The 20,446-nt window shown below is 36.4% G+C and overlaps 1 protein-coding gene across 6 annotated transcripts in view; it reads left to right on the top strand.

Annotated features, from left to right (window-relative positions):
• Positions 1 to 20,446, top strand: part of Bnc2 (basonuclin zinc finger protein 2) — a 410,961-nt gene that overhangs the window by 278,649 nt on the left and 111,866 nt on the right. For all 6 annotated transcript variants that reach the window (XM_071600656.1, XM_027950613.2, XM_071600657.1 and 3 more), the window contains one exon: positions 15,601 to 15,836. In XM_071600656.1, coding sequence (XP_071456757.1) covers positions 15,601 to 15,836 — 236 coding nt within the window. The remainder of the gene's footprint in view (positions 1 to 15,600; positions 15,837 to 20,446) is intronic.

The raw sequence follows: 20,446 nt of genomic DNA, 5'->3' as shown, positions 1-20,446 counted from the left end.
TTTGCTCAGGGCCTCAACATTTTCTGCTCATGCATTTAAAACGTGGTTAGTGTAGACTTTCCCTAGGCCCCAAGACTGTCCTCTTAACCCTTTTTATGACCAAATTTTTATATAGGGTCTTTTATCCTCCAGTCACTAGTGCAAAGCAATGTGATATGTGATATATGCATTAAGCAAATCCAGAAATCCAGAGGAAAACACACATCAGTATCAGAAGTGTATGTGATAGCCTGGAGTTTTAAGGGATTACAGGTAGTGGAAGGGAAAGAAGGAAAAGATTGATTATAGACTTAGAATGGGATTTCAGATAAACTTGGGGAAGAAGAAAAAAAAAACTTGTGATACAAAGGTGACATGTTTTAAAGGGGGAAAAAAGTTTGAGAATAATAATTTCTTTCTTTTATATATTTCCTACCAGGTGCAGGCTTTTTATATATAACTGTTCTCATTTTTTAAATAGTTCCTCAATAGAATTTGAAGCCTGTGTTGCATTTACAGTGTTTCCTAGTGACATTCTTAAAAAGATCATTGTTACTTCAAGAAAATTAAGTCTGTATGTCAAGACAATAATTGGAGTTTTGGTGATTATTAGTTCAAGAATTCATTCTTTTAAATGAAAGGATATAGATAATTTGTTAAAGTAACAAATTTCAATAGTTATTTTTAAAGCAGGTTTTGTTTTATAGTCAGCAAACATTTAATTTATTGGTATAAAAATTGAATAAAGCAGGATTTATGAAGTTAACGTTCACCTAGCCTCAGCAACTGGAGATTAGGTAGAAGTGCAGTACTACTAATAATAATCCTCAAACCTGGGTTCAGCAAGTAGATTCAATTACCACATATCTTCCTACACCCTCTGTCAAGTTTGCAGATTAAACTTTCTCTTTTTCCTTTGCCACCTTTGAGTGGAATTGCTGCATATGAGCAAAGACATACCCTCAATGTGGGCCATGCAAAGAAGAGGAAGGAGGAGAATAAGTAAAACCAAGAACCTGTTTAATCTGCTAGCCAGGAGCATGAGCTTCTGAACAACCACACATTGACAGTCTACTTTTATGGGTGCTGCAGTCAGACATTAATTATTTCCAAAGTCTGTTCTGAAGACTTCATTATGCATAAGGCCACGGGGGAAATGCCAATCAGTTTGAAATATTAGCTATGGTCTCAAGTGGAATGCAGGTTCTTCCCTGGCCAGATTATGGGTGTTTGTATGTGTCTACTCCTGTACTATGAGAGATACATGCCAACTGGGGCTGATTAAAATCCAGAGGATGGTGGGGCTTATTGGAACTACTTTTTCCCCTTTTCCTTTCATACAGTTTACAGTCACATTCATGATAAACCATGGGAGTATTTATATACCAACCCTTAAGTATTAAGGAATAAGGAAAAAATTAAGTGCCATTCACAGAAGAGGTATATAAGGTGAAGTAATGTAATGAGGGTTTGCTCAGTGGAGATTTCTTCAATCAAAAAAACACTGACACACTATTTGTTCAAGGAAAAAAATAATACACCCTTTGTGAATAAGGGCTGACAGTTTTCATCACCAGGCTTGAGGATCTGCTCTTTCAACTACTTATCATTTCTTTTCTTTTTTTCCTTAAAAAGTACCAGAAACAAGCCTTCTTACTCCTTGGTGTTACCCATTCTCATTAATTCAACCTTGACAGGACAGCTAAAGAGTTGTGACTTAAAGAAACATGAGTTATTTTGTACTTAATTTGCTCCCAATTATATAACACTTTACCCCAAAAGTAATGAATAAAAGGTACATATCTAAATGTTACCTCAAGTCCTAAGGAATTTTTTCCTTAATCACAATTGTTGCCCGCCTCCATGATCTCCTGATTCTCTGGGAGGTTTTTAATATGCCATCATTGCCACTCATTAATGTTCTCCCAAGTGCTAAGGCTTTTATTAGGATCTTGCTTATAGTCTATAGGTAGGTTAAGCCTTTGCCTTGAGCCCTGCCTAGTAAGAGCTGAGTCTTATAATGGGAAAGGATTGATGTTGTAATGATTCCAAAGGGCCTCTTTATGATGAAATTCTAAATACGCAAAATCCCATTAAACCTGTGGAAGTTCATGGGCTAGCTACATTGAAATGACATATCATTATATTGGGTATAGTGTGCTTATTATAAAGTGTGGTATAATTGGGAATTATTGGTCATATTAGCAAGAATGAAGGACTACTCACCCTCATAAATTCAGAAGTTATGACCTAGATATTTGAGGTAGGAGCAATAATAATATTCTGTTTATAAATAATCAAAAACGTTAAAATTTGACCGCAGAAGTTGCTCTAATAAAATGCTGTCACTACTGTATGACCAATGTGATTCTGCAATCTGTACAATCAGAAAAATGAGAAATTATACCCCAATTGATTCAAATGTATGAATTGCCAAGATCATTGTAATGTCATGTGTAGCTAATAAAAAAAAATGCTGTCACTGACAACTTTTAGACTTTTTAAACCATATGAAGAATTGTAAAAGAGCATTCCCTAAGGACATATGTTAAGTATAAATCTATTAGAAACTAAAATAGTATTCTAATTCTAGGATCCAGGACTCCTAAAAAGCGACCACTTGATGTTATAATTTGGACTCCTGAAGAGAGTTGAGGCAGGAGACTTGGACTTCTCCAGTTAGTCTTGTAATTTAAGACCCACTTGGCTTTCTCCCAAAATGAAAGAAGTCTTCTTAAAATTTTTTTTAAAACTTAGAAAATTGCTTCAAATGGCATTTAAAAAATTTTAAATATCCAGAGCAGGACTTGAAATTAGTGAAATAACAAACTTCCTTTTAGACCCTTTGCAAATAGATTTATTTAATTGCTTTATTCTGCAAAGTAAGTGGTTTTGAAAATCATTCCACTTTGCACACTTTTTATTTTATTGAATAAAAATAATGGCTGTTAGCGTCTCACTGCCATGTCTGAACAGCTGTTAGATGGGATCTTTTGGACATCAGGGCTCGCAATCCACATATTCCTGTGGAAACCACTGAAGTCCCTTGAATTTGACTTCTAAAGAAAGTTATGTTTAAAAAAAAGTTGTGGAAAACTAAGAACTATAAACTATCACTAAGAGCCAATTTTCTAGGATCAGTGAAAAGCACTTTTATACTCTTACATTAAGGAAAAAAAAAGAAGTATCTGAGTATGTTCTTATTTCTGTGACCTTCACAGAAAATATTGGAAGTGAAGTCTGTAGAATTACAGGTTTATATTTGTTTTAATTTATTTGAAAGTTGGGGAGTAATTCTTGTTATTTAAAAATGAAATAAAAAATAGTATGTACATTTCATTCAATAGAAGCAAGTTCTTTTATAATCACCACTCACCTATTCCCAGCATGATTTTATATATTTGAAAAGTGAATTTTTATAAAGGACATTATTTGGTTCTTTAAGTTAGCAATATACTCAAAAGTATACATTACTTTATCCTTACTACATATTTTACATTGCATTTTACCCTTATTTCATATTATGTTACATATGTTAATGAACAACAAAAGTGCCAGCTGTTGTCCTTATGATTCTGTTCTGCATATCCAGACCGATATGTCGTTTGGGCTCTTAGGGCTTAGCTACCACTTTCCTTTGGGAAACTCTAGGTTCTATGAAAGTGTTTATTGAAATTATATCCAGCCCTCAATTTATCCTTTGTTTTATAGTTTGAAAATTACTAGCTTAAGGTCCTATTTCTGGCATTTTAAAGAAATTCAGGTAAGTCATGATTCCTTAGTAACTTAATTTATAGTTTAAAAGGTTATATTGTATGATTTTTTGCTTCTTTTTCTAACTAGTATTCAACTATTGCTTTTTCCACAAGAAATTTAGCATACTCAGAAGAGGTTAAGGGGCTGGGGTGTGGTACAATGGCAGAGCACTTGCTTAGCATGTGCAGGTCCTGGGTTCTATCCCCAGCACCACAAAAAAAAAAAAAAAAAAAAAAAAAAAAAACCAAGCAAACAGAAGTGCTAATTTGTGTGTGTATATGTATGTGTTTGAGTGGGTTTTCTCAAAAGGAAAAAATAAAAAAGTCCTTTCCTTGTAGAATATTTTCTTGATTACATTGTGTGACCTCTGTTTTCTGACCTCTTTCTCAGGTCTATTAGGTCTATGCTGTGCATTTTTCTATAGCTAGATGACCGTAAACTAGCATATTGATTACAAATCTCGTGTTCTGTGTTACTATTTTATGGATGGTTTTCATAACATTTATCCATTATGATCCAGTCTGAACCCTGATATTAAAATTGCTTTTACATAATACTACACTTTCATCTTGCTTTTTTTTTGACCTAGAAACTGCTTGAAATGGTAGGAAAGGGAATAAATTATGCAAAATTTAGTCAGAATTCCTGCCAATCTAGTGCCCAACCTCGCCCCCTGCCTAGTAGTAGTTCCCCACCTGTACTGTTCCTTGAAGTCATAAAGAGCAAAGGAGAGGGTTGAGAAAGGGGCTGGGGTGAATTCCAGAACTTGGTAGTAGGTGGAGTCCTCATACATTTATCCTTTCAGTGCAAACAGAGCTCACAGCCTTTTCCTAAAATAACTGTTTGTCTATTCAAGAATACGAGCACTGAACACCCATGAGTGCTTATGTGTCAGATATTGTTGCTGCTTAAAACCAAGTTCTGTGATAAAGTGGGCACACAAGTAGTTCCAGTAAACGGACAACATATAGGTGGTACTTGAGTGATTGGCAAATTGTTGAGATGGCTTGCTGCTAGATGAGGGACCTCTCCAGGCTTCATGGAAAAAGAAAGTTCAAAAGAAAGATAATCAGAAGGGCTAGTAAGAAAGAAGAAAGGCACTGAAGGAATAGTGCTGAAAATAAAAATTCTGAAAAATACAGTTGACAGATGGAACCCTACTTGTCTCCCCAGCTTCATCTTTTACTGCACTCTGTTCATGTCCCAGTGGATGGCTTTGCCTGAACCACCTACCTCATAGCAATGACGTTCACATGTCACATACATAGTTTGTAATTGTGCATGTACATTTGTATTTATTTAAAAATCTGTTTTCTTCACTACTTTATTTACCTCAAGTGGGCCTGAATTATGTCTGTTTTGCTCTAAAATTTAGCATAGGGCCTGGAAATATCCACTTAGTGACCAAACATGATAATGCCTAAAATATTTGAAAGTCGGTAGTTAGCTCACTTTGGTTGGAAGAGAGAGCTCATTTCAGAGAGTTATTAGGCTGGGAAGTAAATCAGCCTGCTCAAGGTCTTCTGGCCCCTTTAAAGGAGTGTGTGTGTATGTGTGTGTGTGTGTGTGTGTGCATGCATTCATGTATGTGTTGCTGGGGTTGGGGTAGTGTGTGTGAAGTGGCTGGGCACAGCATTGGAAACCTTTGAGCAGAGAATAAATGTATGTAAAGCAATGTTTTGAGAAGACTGACTTGGTTTTATTTAGGGTGTATAAGGCCAGTAAGAATAGGTAGACCAAACAAGTCAGGAATCAGTGCAATAACAGAGATCTTAGGGTCTAAACACCTGCTCTAAAGTGGGAGTAGTAGACCAGAAAGAAGAACTTGAAGAGAGCAAGGGGAAATAGAGATGATTTTGATCATTCTTGCTGGGTAATGTTGAGATAAACAACCCCATGCTTGTCTGCAGTTGTACCTCAACTATGTAAAATCATACATTGACAAAAGTAGACACAGGTACATTAATATGCCACAGTCACTGTCTTTGGGTGGTGGGAGTGTGGATGATTTTTTATTTTCCTTTTTCCCAAATTTCTAGCATTTTTCAGTGAGCACTTGTGAGAAAATTAGACATTAAAACGCCTAATGTCAGGCATTTTGGTCTTTCATAGACCTACTTTTCCCAGAAATAGTGGTCAAGTATGTTTGGATTAAGGCATGGAACTTGGGTAGAGTTAAACCTATAGGAGGAGTTGGATTCGGAGAAGAGATTACAACAGGAGGGTGGCTAAGGAGGCAGCTCCTTTAGAGTGCTGGTGTTTCCTCTCAGTCTGTTTTCCCTCCTGAGTCCTCTAAATTAGAAAATCATAATCATTTTGAATCCCTGGCTCATCTTTAGTCCAAACATCTCTTTTTCCCCCTGTGTCTTAGTTTGGTCTTACTTCTGTAGTCACCTTTCCATTCTCCTTGGTAGTGACCTCCAAGCCACTGCTTTGCCTGAACCTAAAGGAATTTGAAAAACTGATAACTACCCTAATATATTCAAGTGCCAAGTAGCATGCTAGTGTCTTACAGCAAGTAGGTGGCACCGCTGGGATTGGAGCCCTTGGAATCTGGGTCTAGGGACTCTGTCCTTAATCTAGAAGATAACAAGGACCTTCTGACACTGGGAGTTTTAGATCAATGCTTTATTTTTTTTTGTCTTAACTCTTATATCCAATATTTTCCCCACAGATAACAGTACTGTAAATGTTCACTAGAAGGTCTTTAATCCTTCAACCTATTACACAGGGTCTTAGTTACAATGAAAATTAAGATAATATTTTTATAAATGGAAATTTTAGTTTTTAACTTCAGTCATCATAATGAATGAAAGCAATATAAATATTATAACTTTCATCATTTATTATATAGTAAGTAGATTTTTATTAGAAATGTATCTGTCGGTTGAATAGATGGGACTCTAAATTTTTTCTTCCCAGATGAGTTCAGTGATCCATGGGTGAAGGGTACTTACTGTAAGAAAGAGAAAAGGTACCCATTTTCCATTTTTATAGATGTAACTGCCAAGACACTTGCAACAAATAGGTAAGACTAGGAGCTTTGTTATTAAATCATTATTTATTCTTAGAAGTCATTTCAAATTGTATGCAAAAGATTAACCAGGGCTTGATTGGTTTTGATAAAAGCAAGGAAACAAAAATCATCTTCTTTCCTACCCAGATATTATTGGAGTTATTCATTTTCTGAAATTTCTGGAAAAAGATAATAGCTATTTATAAATTTAACTATTAGTGTTTCCTTAGAAGCACCTTGTTTATTCCAGAATAGACAATAAATATTGAGAAATAAAAATACTGTATTAGTTGTTAATTCAAATTACTTCTGATTTTTTAATTTTTTGTGGTGCTGGGGATTAAACCCAGGGCCTTATGCTATATCCCTAGCCCTGAATTTATTTATTTATATATATATATATATATATATATATATATATCTGTTCTAATTATACATGACAGCAGAATGCATTTCAACTCATTCTCATTGTACTCAAATAGAGTACATCTTTTCATTTCTCTGGCTGTACACAATGCAGAGTCACACCATTCGTGCAGTCATTCATACATGTACATAGGGTAGTAATGTTTGTCTCATTCCACCATTCCCCCCCTTACCCCCTCCCCTCCTTCACTCCCTTCTGCCCAATCCAAAGTTCCTCCATTCTTCCCTTGCACCCCTTTCCCTCAATTATAGATCAGCATCCAATATCAAAGAAAACATTTGGTTTGGGGATTTTTGAGATTGGATTATTTCACTTAGCAAGATATTCTCCAATCCCACCCATTTATCTACAAATGCCATAATTTCAACCTATCATATAGGGTCTTGTTTACAGTGAAAATTAAGACTCAGACTTTTTTAAAATTCCCCAAATCCAGAGGAAAACCCTTGGCCAAAAAAAATTTCTACACATAATACAAGTAATTACTCATCCTTCTTTAAGGCTGAATCTGCAAAAAAAAAAAAAAAAATTAACGAAATGTTTTGTCTTACTGCTGTAGACATAGCTATCTTAATTGACTAAGTGGATTTGTCACCTCAATTTGGAAACAAGCACTGGCTTTGCCAATTGGGCCATATAGTGGAAATTTTAATTTTCATTAGAAAAATTTGAACTTCACCTTGTTACACAGGCAGCTGTATACCAAATATAATTCAATGGTATTCATCATTGGAAAGTTTTTTTTTATATTATTGAGCTTTTTACCTTTGTGCTGATATGTTAGGTTGGGCTTTTTGCTTCAGTTTATTTTAGGATATGCCAGCCTTTTATTATTAAAATATTAAAGACCATAAGTCCAAAGCCAGATAAAGGATACAGATATTTTGTAATGAATTTTAGCACCAAGTTAGGAGCTCAAAACATAAGATATCTGCTCTAAGCATAAGATATCTGCTCTTGGTTTATGTCTGCATGCAAGTCATTAAGTCATTAGAAGGTTTGAAATTACTGAGTAGTAAAGCAAATAAGAATTGTGTAAATGTTAATGTAATAAAACTAAAAAGAAAATAAAATGCCCCAAATCCAGAGAAAATTCTTGGCCAAGAAAATTTTCTACCCATAATACAAATAATTACCCCAACCTTATTCAACTAAGAAAAACCTGGAGTCCAGTTGGAGCCCAAGTCACTGTCTTTTTCTTTCTTTTATATCCTCCCCATAGCACCTACTACAGAACCCTTTATGTAGTAGGTTCATAATCACCCTTTGAACCAAAGTGTGCTGGGCTCCTCTATGTGTCAGGTTCCTTTGGAGCACAATGACAAATAATAGATCTTATCATCGAGTATTCTAGTGGAGACTGAGGCATTTGTTGAATGAGTGAAATAATGTTACCTAAGAGATGTAGTGAAATTATTTTTAATACAAAGTCAGACAGAAAAGAGCACACTTCCATTTTGACCAAATGTTAACCACATTAAAGTAATAATCATATTTATGAGGGGTGTGAAATTTGATTTGTGTCTTTGTTTTTGTTTTATAAAGTTATAATTCTGTAAGCAGAAAATAATAAAGCTTACAAATTAAGAGAAATGAAAATCAAAAGAAAAATTTGAATTCATGTTTCAAGTCAAATAAATATATTAATATGAATTTCGAGAAAAATTACAAAAACATATCAGTAAGTTATGGAATGCATCATGTGTGATAAATTATTAAAGGAGTCCAGAATATTGTGACACAAGTATGATTATTCAGTTTATAATAGAAATGCTATTATTAATTACATGTGAAGTACTATAATGTGTAGATTAAATAAGCAAGGAATTATTAGAAATCACAATACTATTTTACTAAATGAGGTTCTATGTGTGGAGCACATAGAACTTTAGAAACAAATCAGATAACAGTCATAGGTAAAACATTAATTTTAATAGATCTTATAATCAAACTGTATGTACTTAATGTAAGAGGAATTTATACTGCTAAAAATAAGTGACATTTAGATTATTATTTATTTTGTTATTTTTATTAATAGGCTACCTGTAGAAAATATTCAAATTTTTATATGATGAAAATGATAATCAATTATAACTGAAATAAATATTTTTATATTATTTGGTTACATGGTTTATACTATCTTATCAAATGATACATATAGTTTTTGAAAGAAACCATGTGAAATTTCTATCCACAGGTTTATATCCAGTGTGTCTTACAAATTTTATAGGTCCAGGATAATATTCAAACTGAATTTAAAAGATAGGCATTGCTTACATGTGCTTAGGGCCTTTTCTCAGGTGATGACACCTTCTAGGGATGAATGTTGAGAAGAGTTGAAAAGAATTGCTTATCTTTGAATATGTCGGGGGTAAGGGGAGGCCATTTTCATTATTGGGCACGTTTGCTTTGATCCCATAGATGCTTTCTAAAGAGTATATATTATTAAAATGGACAAGAATGCAAGAGGTGAGTTCATTACCATTGTCCCATTTTATGTTGTTTCTGAACTCAGGATGTGTTAACATAGGCCCCAATGTCAGGTTCCCTTGCACTTTTACTTGATTATGTAGAGTCTGGAGAAGAATCCTTTATTAATCAATAAAGGAGGCCTCCTCAAAGCAATTGAAATTATGAATTATTTTGGCACCCAGGAGAGTTTACATCCTGGCATAGTGCACCATGTAGATAAGCCATGGAAAAACCTTTATTTTAAGATTTATTTTAAGATTTCAGTTTTCAAAAGAGAAAATGGAATGGATAATCTGCATATGTATGCAGGTCTGTACACAGGTGGATCTGTTTAAGAGTAAATATGAAATCGCACGATCCAAGAATGCATTCCCTTTGCCTGCATAACTCTTGGAGCACCTTTTGCATACTTCTGTTTAGGTGTATCGCAGTTAGAAGTCCACTAGTTGAAGCTTTCTCCAGTGTAGTAAGGCAGAAATCTTCTGTTTTCTTTACTTGGCTCTGAGCCATCCCTCCCCCTCAACACTGTGATTTTTGGTGTGGCATTTGCGTGGGGAAAAATATGTGCCTTTTCTCAAACTTAACTCTACTCCTTCTAGAGACTTTTCCATCTTAAGGTGTTGTGACTGAGATTTGTGTGGCATGTGGCATGACAGCTATTGCTTTAATCACCTAACTTTTTTCGGGATTTTATGTGTAAAGTTAAAAATCATCTTCATTTTATAAAATGTTTGATATTTTCTAAACTTCAAATAAGTTTGTGAGCTTTCCACAGAGTTTTGCCTTTGGGATTGAAACTCCTGAGAGCCTGCCCATCTGACTTTTTGGACTCGCCTCCAACCATTTTTGCCTCAAGTATTAAAGGGTCTTTGGATATTCCATTCTCTTATACTCATTAGTCCTAACCACCACTGGCAGCATCTTCTGCAGATGTGTTAGCCATGCAGATTCTTGGTTCACATCTCAGACTCTCTGAAGCAGAAGCTGTGGAGGAGATGGCCCAGCAATCTGTTTTAGCAGGCAGTCCAGGTGGTTCTGACGCACTGCAGTCTGTGTTGCTCACCTCCTTTCTCACCTGCTGACTCTAGTTATCTTACTAAACAATGCCTTCCCAGTAGAGTTGCCCTCTCTTCCTTGTGCCATCTCTTTTATAGCATTTACATCACTTGCATATGTCTATCTTTGAAGGCAGAGGCCACACCATAAATTACTTTTTCATCTGCATACAGCACCTATCTCAGTGATAAGTTAATAGGTGGTGGTGAATAAATGAATGTATGCATGAATGAAGGAAGAGAGCATCTTAGGGGGAGTGATGATCAATAAGGTCAGCTGCTATGGAGAGATCATGGAGAATAATGAAGGAAAAAAGCTATTGGATTTCACAGTAAGGCAGGTGTTGGTGACCTTTGAAATGCTTGCCTCAGCAGAGTGATGGGCAAGAAGCCCAGATTACAGGGAGTTAGGGACTCCCAGCATGATGAAAACTTGCAAGTTTCTTACTGTTTATCTGTACATGTCGTGCAAACAGAATTTACCTGTGGTGAAATTGTTAAGTGACCTTTGACCAGTTACCTAGCCCCATTGAGCCTGTGATCTTGGAATAGGTTACAATTGTAATATGTTGTGTTTTAATTAAGAGATTAAACTTATGAACTCCTAGAATGATACCTGACATATAGTTGATGCTTAAATAGTAATTTCCTTTACCCTCCCTCACCATTATTTTTCTTTACTAATGCAGTTGAAAACATCACCCTTTGTCAATATTTTATAAGATATGAATTTTTTTAGGATACTTCTCATTCCAGGCATTGCAGAAATTATAAATTGCATTTGGCCTGAAACTAATGCACCTTTAGTTGAACCACTGACAGCATGACAATTACATGTTATCCAGCTGGAGAAGTACCCTAAATGGTAGCTGTAGGAAATGCTATTTCAAGGAAAGAGAGAGGGATTATGTTTTTTATGTAACTGAAGATTCTAGTGATAGTATCAACCTAAGACACTGTCGTATCTTCTGGATCAAACAATATTGTTTAATATTATGAGTAGTTGATCTTTTTTTTAGATCATTTTGCAGCCTAGTTGATTCACATTCTCAATGTGTATTTGTTAGCTAAAAGTTTAAGAGAAAAAAGAAGAAATTCTCAGCATTTCTAACTAAAATCCTGGATTCAGTCTCACTTTCTAGACTTTGGTCACTTGCCTGTTCTTGAACCATTCTTGATTCCAGGAGGCAGGGATATACTTGTTTTCCAGGACTGGCTAAATATTACTCAGTTCTATGAAATATTGATTCTAAGGGTGGGAGGAGCAATTCCCTAAGGAGAATTCTAGTTTCTATCCCCAGATTGAAGGGGAATGAACACAGAGCAGGCAGAGCAATTGACATTTGTCGTACTGTATAGAAAAGTGCTTTTCATATGTTTCCAGGGTCTGCTCTAGTGAGATACTTAAGCAAGTTGAAGAGGAGAGTAACAAATAATTGGAAGTTCTTTAATCCATGCTCACTCTAACTTTACTGAGAGAAACTCACTTTTATATATATTTTTTGTACCCAACTTCTGGTTGAGATTTCATTTGGAAATGGAATCATGGTAACACTTTGGCTATAAAAAAATTTTAGGTAATGTTTAAACCTATTAATATTAAAATAGGTGACAACTTTCCCCACTCCATCCTGAAGAAGAAGTTATTGCCCTGATTCTTACTCACCCCTTTGACCTAACTCATGTACCTGACACTACAAGATTCAAAACCAAATGCTCCACAGATATATGATGATCATGAAATTACTCCAAATCCCAGTTCAGTTTGTGGATATCATGACACTTAAATGTCATTGCTTAGCCTTTGTGCCTTCAAGGATACCTTCCCAAATATTGTCACAATCATGCTGAAAATTACAGCTGGTATCTCCAAGTTAAGCAGTTTATTGTTTACATCCTCACCTATGACTCATCTTCTAGATAGTCGCTGCTGCCTGAACTAGAGTGTGTGTATTTTTACCAGGGATTGAACCCCAGGATAATCTACCACTGAGCTTCATTTTCAGCCCTTTTTATCTTTCATTTTGAGAAAGTTGCCAAACTTGGAATCCTCCTGTCTTAGCCTCCAGAGTAGCTAGAAGTCGCTGGGGTTATAGGAGTGCACCACTGTACCCTTTAGCTTTTTCATTATCTACTCTTAGGACTTTTTCATTATTACTGGCCTCAAATTTTCAACTCTATATCAGGGCCTAAAACTGCCCAGGTAGCCTGTTTCTGTGAATAAAGTTTTATTGGAACACAGACTTACCTATGTATGGCTGCTTTCCTGCTGTAACATAAGAGGTGAGTAGTTGAAAAAGAGAATGTGTGGCCCACAGGCCTAAAATATTTACTATGTATTGGGCCTTTATAGAATAAGTTGTTGGCTCCTGCTGTATATTTATGAATATATATCTGTATCCCTTCTTTCTGACATAGCATATAACCATGAAGAAGAATTGGGTAATATCTCATTGGAGTTCCAAAAACTGTTTTGGTGGAAATATTTTTGCCTTACCTGTTTTACCTGTGCTCTTACAATTCTCTAAACTCTTTTCTGTACCCTCTCTGATTTAGTTCTCTTCATCTTTTCAAACCACCAGACTTTTGCAGTGATTTGGGAAAGAGGGGTGACAGTTTTCTTTGCAGCCCTGGAACATAGTTTTCCCTTCTCCTGTGTACACTTAATGCAGACACAGAGTACCTAACACACTCTTAAAAACCAGGATATGCTGTCTTTTCCCCCCTGAGGAATCCTCTTAGTTTCATAGTTGTTGTGGCCATAGCAGTGTATTTTACAAAGAAGTATTTGGTGAGGTTCAGGAGGGTGGTGAAATGGGGGAGGAGCAGAATTCCCCTAATCCATCACTCGATTCTGTAAGCAGATCAGCCACTCATCAGAAGGCTGCATGGTTAAGCTGTACTTGAAGAAGAACAAGGATAATAATACCACTTTCCTGCTGTTTTTGCAGCCTAAATGCCCTGTGGAGTGAGAGAAGACTTCAATCTCTAGGCTTGTGAATCCCTTATCTTTCCCAAACGTTAAATTAATTTTTAAAGCTATTTATTCAAAGTTGACTTAACCACTAGAATAGGAAAGATCAGACAAATCAGCTGCAAGAAATGAAGTATGAGGAAACCCGAACTCTTTGACAAAGTATTCCTAGGAGTAAATGTGTTGAATGAAGCCAGCGGGTAAATGATAAGGGCCTTTACACTGTGGATGTAAGAAAGCAATTTATCAAGAGTACATGAACTCTCCAGTGACCACAAGTCAGGAGGAAACGAGAGTGGAGGAGGAGTTCTGAAAAAATACATTAGAAATACTAAAAAAAAAAAAAAAACCCTGTGTGCATGTACTTTTGAATTCCTCCATTATTATGTGCTAATACTGGTATGTTAAAATAGGGGTTGCTCAGATTTTACACATACTGTTGCTCATACTGTTACAGGGTGAGGTTTTAGGAGAAGCACTACAGAGAGGCCACGCTATAGCTTAGAATTTGAAGGACACTGAGGTCCTCTCAGGTGTAGTTGTGATGTGGGCCAGGATGTTCTTCAGTATCCATTTGCCTGACTCCAGAGGTTAGATGGCCATCTTTCAGATATACATTTTACTCTCTTTTGATCTCCTAAAGAATATATGTGTGGGCTGGGGTTGTGATTCAGTGGTAGAGCTCTTGCCTAGCATGTGTGAGGCACTGGGTTTGATTCTCAGCACCACATACAAATATATGAGTAAAATAAAAGTCCATCAATGTTTAAAAAAAATTTTAAAAAGAATATATGTGTATAATTCTGACAGTTAATGGCAGCACCTTTTGTGTTTTCTTAAGAAGTTCTAGGTGGCTCTCACTCATCATCTCACTAGTCTTGGCAACATCTCTTTAAGTCCCATAGCTGATATGGTATAATCTTAGTCATTCACACTGGAGAAACTGAGGCAAAATGAATCGTATTTATAAGGAATAGGGTTTCCTGTAACTCAGATATGGGTTAGAACTAGAATTTTCGACCTTAACTTAATAAGGCTTTTTTTTTCCTCCCAAGGGAGAAATGTCATTTCTTAGATATTAGAAGAGGAAAGCCCCATTGTTGAACTATTAGTTTCATTGAAATACTTATTTGAAGAATGATCATCCTCAGTTTTCTCTATTGAGAATTATTAATGCAGTTAGATGGATTTCCCAGATTTTTATTTTTACTCATTTGTTTTCATTCTCATCTGACAGTCTTGTCACAATTTTTAAGAAAGTGACTAAATTATGACTTGAATATTTTCCATAAATAACTCCCAGAGATCATGCCAGTGAAGAAAAAACTATCTAACAAGGGAATAAGAGAGAAATTGGGAAAACTAAGTTTTCAGGTCGTCTCCCTTAGCTAGTTTGAGTTAAATTTCTAGCGTTCCACATAGGTGTTAACTTTCCTTTTATTCCTACAGTCTAAAGAATACACTCATCCTCCCCTTTAAACCATTTAGGTGAATCTCATTTTTTAAAAAAATGGTATTAGTTAGGCTCCTCTTACTGCAGCATAAGTTAGGAATTATTTTCCTTTTTTCTGAAGAAATAGTAGACACAACAGAAACCTGAGTTGAGCTGTGATTTGGCTGGCAAATTAATTACTCAGGTTTATAGAGCCAGCCCCGGTCATTTATAAACATTCTTAGTGACTATCTTTCTGAAAGTTGAATGTGTTTGCTATTTACTGTTGTCTGCAATGTATGAACACCAAATCCAAAAAAGAAAGATAGCAAAATCGAGGAGGAGAGGAAATATCACTTAAACATCCATGGTTGTAATTGTCTATAGAAACGGAGCCCTGATGACATTCAGTTGTGTATCTAACTCCTCTGTCCTTTTCATCTCTTTATTCCCACCCCTCACTCTGGAACATTGGTGGGACGACTGCAGCCTTGGATAAGCTCAGCACGCAGCACCTGTACCACCCCACCCAAGTGGAGATTGTGCAGTCCAACGTGGTGTTTGACATCAGCAGCCTGATGCTCTACGGGACACAGGCAGTGCCTGTGCGGCTAAAGATTCTGCTGGACCGGCTCTTCAGTGTCCTGAAGCAAGAGGAAGTGCTGCACATACTGCATGGCCTGGGCTGGACTCTGAGGGACTACGTCCGGGGATACATCCTTCAGGTAGGGGAGGGCCTGAATGCCAGTGTCTGGACCAGCTCTTGGAGGGTTGTGTAAGAGCCCTGGGTGTGTTTGGTCTCCTACCTCTTCCTCACAAACCCAGGTACAAACACTCTCCTCTGGTCAGCAGACTGTTCAGGACATTGGAAGGAAGATGGCAGTCCAGAAGGCACCACTACACCTCAGTGGTGTGTATTAGAAAGGGGAAAAAGGGGTCTGTTGACTAGTGTTCCTTTGTATCTTTTGAATTCAACCCTTTCTGCCTATAAAGTGGACTTTCTTGTTTCTGGAGTAAGTCTTGTAAGAGCCCTTATTAATAGGATGGGATCTTTGAGGTGGATGGTGGGCGTATAAAAATCCAGGATTATACTCACATCTGAGTTTAGTAAGGGTTTTCCTCACACTCAGTTAGGCGGCTTGGTGTTTTTATTGATTGTCACTTACCCTAACTATTTATTGTTTCTGTATCCAAATCAAAGGAGGAACTGTGACCTATGTGAACTCCCTGCTTTGTGTAACTAGACAACCCTCACATCATAGCCTTCTAAGTTTCACATTCTAAAACATGGTCATAGACTTGGTCTTTACAGTACCTGTTCTTCTTCCAGCCAGGAGCCTCTGCTTTGTGTCACTGACACCTTTGATCTGGTCAGGGCCTTCAGGCTTACCTGGGAGGCCCACAGCCTCCACCTTTCATCCCTTCCAGGACCCTCTCCCCATCTTTCTTCATCTTTTGTTTTTTTCAGTATGTCATGGGTCATTTTGCAATGTATACTTTGCCTCTGAAATGTTTTTATGGCCCTCTGCCTTCCTACAATCCTTGAGGTGTAAATGTTGAGAACAGCATTTTGGGACACCCTGGATCCAAAAGTACAACCCTGGATGATGAAGAAGCACCGTCCCCTGTTGAAGGAGATCTCAATTTGAGAAGGTAGAATCTGAAGTGGTTTTTGTAATTTCCTTTGGAGATATTACCAGTAGAATTGGTATCACATACACAACAATTGTTTTTGACTGTGCAAGGATTGTGTAGTGCCAGAGGTAATTCACGATGTTTATGACCTGAACCACCCTGTGTTACATGTAAGGCCCTGGCTGCCAGCTTGGGTGGGGAGCTCAAGACTTCTCCTTGATTTAACCTGTCATCAGAACACACCAATTCCTGTCATTTCTCCCATGTGGCACCTCTAGGTTTTAGCCAGGACAGGAGAGCAGAAGAGGGTTGGTGAAGAGAAGTGGAGAAAGAGAAAGTGACATAACCTATCAGCTCTCTGAATAAAGTCATATCTTTGTTTAGTGGGCACCTCAACTTGAAAAGCATAGAAACTTTGACCCTCAGAAAGTCTGATGAGTTGAGGGTGATAATAATAATTATTACATTTTACATTTTCAGTTTATAGTGCACATTCACATCATTATTTCATTTGCCCCAGGATGGGGGGCATTATGAGTAGATAAGTCCTGGGTAGAGAAGGGAGATGAAGAGGTATGCGGTCCAGGAGGAAGGGGCCAGGAAAAATAAGGCATAGACCAATTTCATTCATAATCCCTACTTATACTGGCTCTGAGACCTATACAGTGCCACATCCTTCTACAGTCATTTCTACAACGTGATTGCTAATGTCTGAAAGAATTTTATCATGCAAGAAGGAATAAATGTCTTAGGGATGTTTAAATGCAGTCTGTCTTTCCTTTATTCAAAACCTGTAAGTATTTTTGCTCCAATCGAATACCATGTTCACTGTCTCCACTCTGATGCCTGCTTGTATCATCAGTGCTGTGTGTCAGTTCCACATGTACCTTTTGCCTAAGATAGCGGGAGCATATGCATTGTGTCATTCTATTCAAACAGTTAGATCTGTGCATGGCTCTGCAGATTTACTGCAAAAACAACCCTGTAGCACCTTGCTATAGCATTTTGACAGCCATATAGAACCTGCTGGTTTTTCGATGGTAGGGTACTACTGTCCTGCCTTGACTAGATGTTTTGTTTTTTCTTTAAATAATTACTTAGGTATTAATTTTATCTCAACATATCTTTAAGTCAAATGTAGAAAATGTACTTTAAAATGTACTCTGTATTTCTATTTGGAATGAAAGTCCAAAATTTCAAGATAAAAAATTGCAAATGAAATTAAGTGTGAAAGAAAAATTCAGCAAAAACAACAAACATGTATGAAGTCTTTCATTTGGGAGTAAAATATTAATTATATATAAAGAACACTGTCATTTATTGTGATGCTTAAATTATAATTAATACAAATTTTTACAAATCTCAAATTTAATATAAATAGTTCTTCAGTTAGAGTCTACAATTGACATTTTCAGAAAATCAGATTTTTTTTTAATTAGAGGAACTCCAAGTTAGTTTCTGTCTTGTTTTATTGATAGAATTGATGAAATATAGATTTTATTTAAATGATGCTTTTTGTCATTCCACATTTATAATATGCTTGTTCCTTGTGGAAATGGTGCTTGGGTTAGAAAAAAAGTAAAAGGTTGTAGGACATAAAACCATTTTCAATCATTTAGTGAGAAAACACTCATTTTCAAAAAGAAAAAAGAGTTAGTCTATAAAAATAAACCCCTTTCTTCTAAAGCTGTTACTTGATTATTAGCCAATACTTTAAAAATTATATGTGCTAATGATAAGGTATGCACAAATGACTTTGAATATAATTATATATGGCATTTTTGTGCAGGTAGACTATAAAATGTGCATCTGAAGGCCGTGAAACCCTATAATGCACTATTAGTGAACAAGTCATTTTATCTGGCTAAAACTCAATTGTCTTGTAGCCCTCAAGGCATCAATTTTAACATTATTGCTCTCAACAACAGTATATCGAATATTATGTCAGTTAAAGGAGAATAATTATCAAGGCAAGTTAGGGTGGCTGTTAGTCTTACCACATATTGACCTGGTTAGCAGTTGGCTATAGATTGTGTTACTGGGCAAATGAAGATGTACGGTAAGTTGAACTGGTCAAGCCAGGATATTAATTTAACTCTCTCTGGACCCAAACCTACCTCCCTTATGTATATACAGTTACTCTGGCCTTCAGAAATAGTTTTGAATGTGGAAAAATAGCAGATGCGTAATCTGATTCTGGGGTTTTGGCCATGGAAGAAAATGAGAATTAGGCTATTCTCAAAACCATTTGAAAGCTATCATTTTTGTTTTTGAAGAAGTTCTTAAAAGAAAATGGAAGATGATAGAGATTCATTGAAAAAACTGGCGTATTTGTTAAGGATCCTGTTTTTTTTAATGTCATATTTTTGGTATATTTTTGAGTTAGAGGTGGACATAATACCTTTATTTTACTTTTGTGTGGCACTGAAGATTGAACCCAGTGCCTCACATGTGCTAGGCAAGTGTGCTCTACCACAGAGCCACAACCCCAGCCCCTAGGATCCTGTTTTTGTTTTTCATTTTTAATTAAAAACTGCCTTTCACTTATATGATTGTCTAAGTAATTTGTAAGTTAACCAGTTGGATGTATAATGCAGAAGATGAGTTACAATTATTTAAGAATCTAGGAAATATCTTAAAGGTGAAAAAATCCAGTATTTTCCTGTGCATTTATCTAAGTATTCATTCAGAAACCATAGAAGAAATCAGGTAAATTATGGGAATTTTCCCAGAACAAAAGAAAAATGGGAATACATAATTAGATGCTAAAATCTAAATATAAGGGAGCGTATGATGCTTTTCTGCTACTAAATAATAATTCTTATTTCAGGTCAGACTCTCATGGTACATTTATTGATGACCAGTGAAAGCAGTGTCCTGCAATTTACACCTCTCCCCATTTCCCCTATCTTTGAAATAAGAATATAGGTGATCATCATTGTTGAATTTAGTCATTTAAAAATCAGATTTTCACATCGTCTCCTTTCAGTTTGAACACACAACTAACTTGTCTGGGCTCCTACACAGCCTGTCTATGGAAGTATGTGAGTGTGTCCTGGCAGAATTCACAGAACCCGTTCAGGTATTCTGAAAACCAAGCTCATGAGAAGTGCAGTTCCTTAACACACATAGCATTTCCTCAACTTTGGAGTGTTTGTAAGGTTTCTTGTGCTTGGTATACCCTACTTCTCTGTATGGGTAATTTCTTGTCATTTAGGTGTCAGCCAAAGTCCCACTTCCTTACAGAGGACCAGCTGAACCAATGGAAATCTTTTCTGGTGTAGCTCTATCTGAGGACACTTTTCTTTGAGCTCCTACCAAAAATCAGTAAAGTCAAATTTTAAATGTTGCTCCTTCATTTTTCTCTAGGGAATTCCACAAACACAGGGCACTTGATGAATATGTGGCTAAATGAATGGGTGAAGAACCCTGTTTAACTTGGTATGACCTGATATTTCACCATGACTCATGGAAGACCCAACAACTTCAATTGGTCCAAGGGTCCTTGGACTTTCTCGAGCCTTCTCTAGGACTGATGGTGGTGGGGCTCTTGAGAGCAGTAAGAAGCCAAGGTTCCCATGCCTCCTAGCTAGCACTCTGTATAGAATAAGTGATTTGTGGTATCAGTGGTAGAAAACATCAATATTAAGCAAACAATTATATTTAAACAGCCATTGTGGAGCAGGTTCACATAAGTTTG

The sequence above is a fragment of the Marmota flaviventris genome, chromosome 13 (genome assembly GCF_047511675.1).
Source record: "Marmota flaviventris isolate mMarFla1 chromosome 13, mMarFla1.hap1, whole genome shotgun sequence".
Classification (NCBI taxonomy): domain Eukaryota; kingdom Metazoa; phylum Chordata; class Mammalia; order Rodentia; family Sciuridae; genus Marmota; species Marmota flaviventris.
The sequence above is the reverse complement of the archived record's forward strand: the minus strand, read 5'-3'. Positions and strand labels throughout refer to the sequence as shown.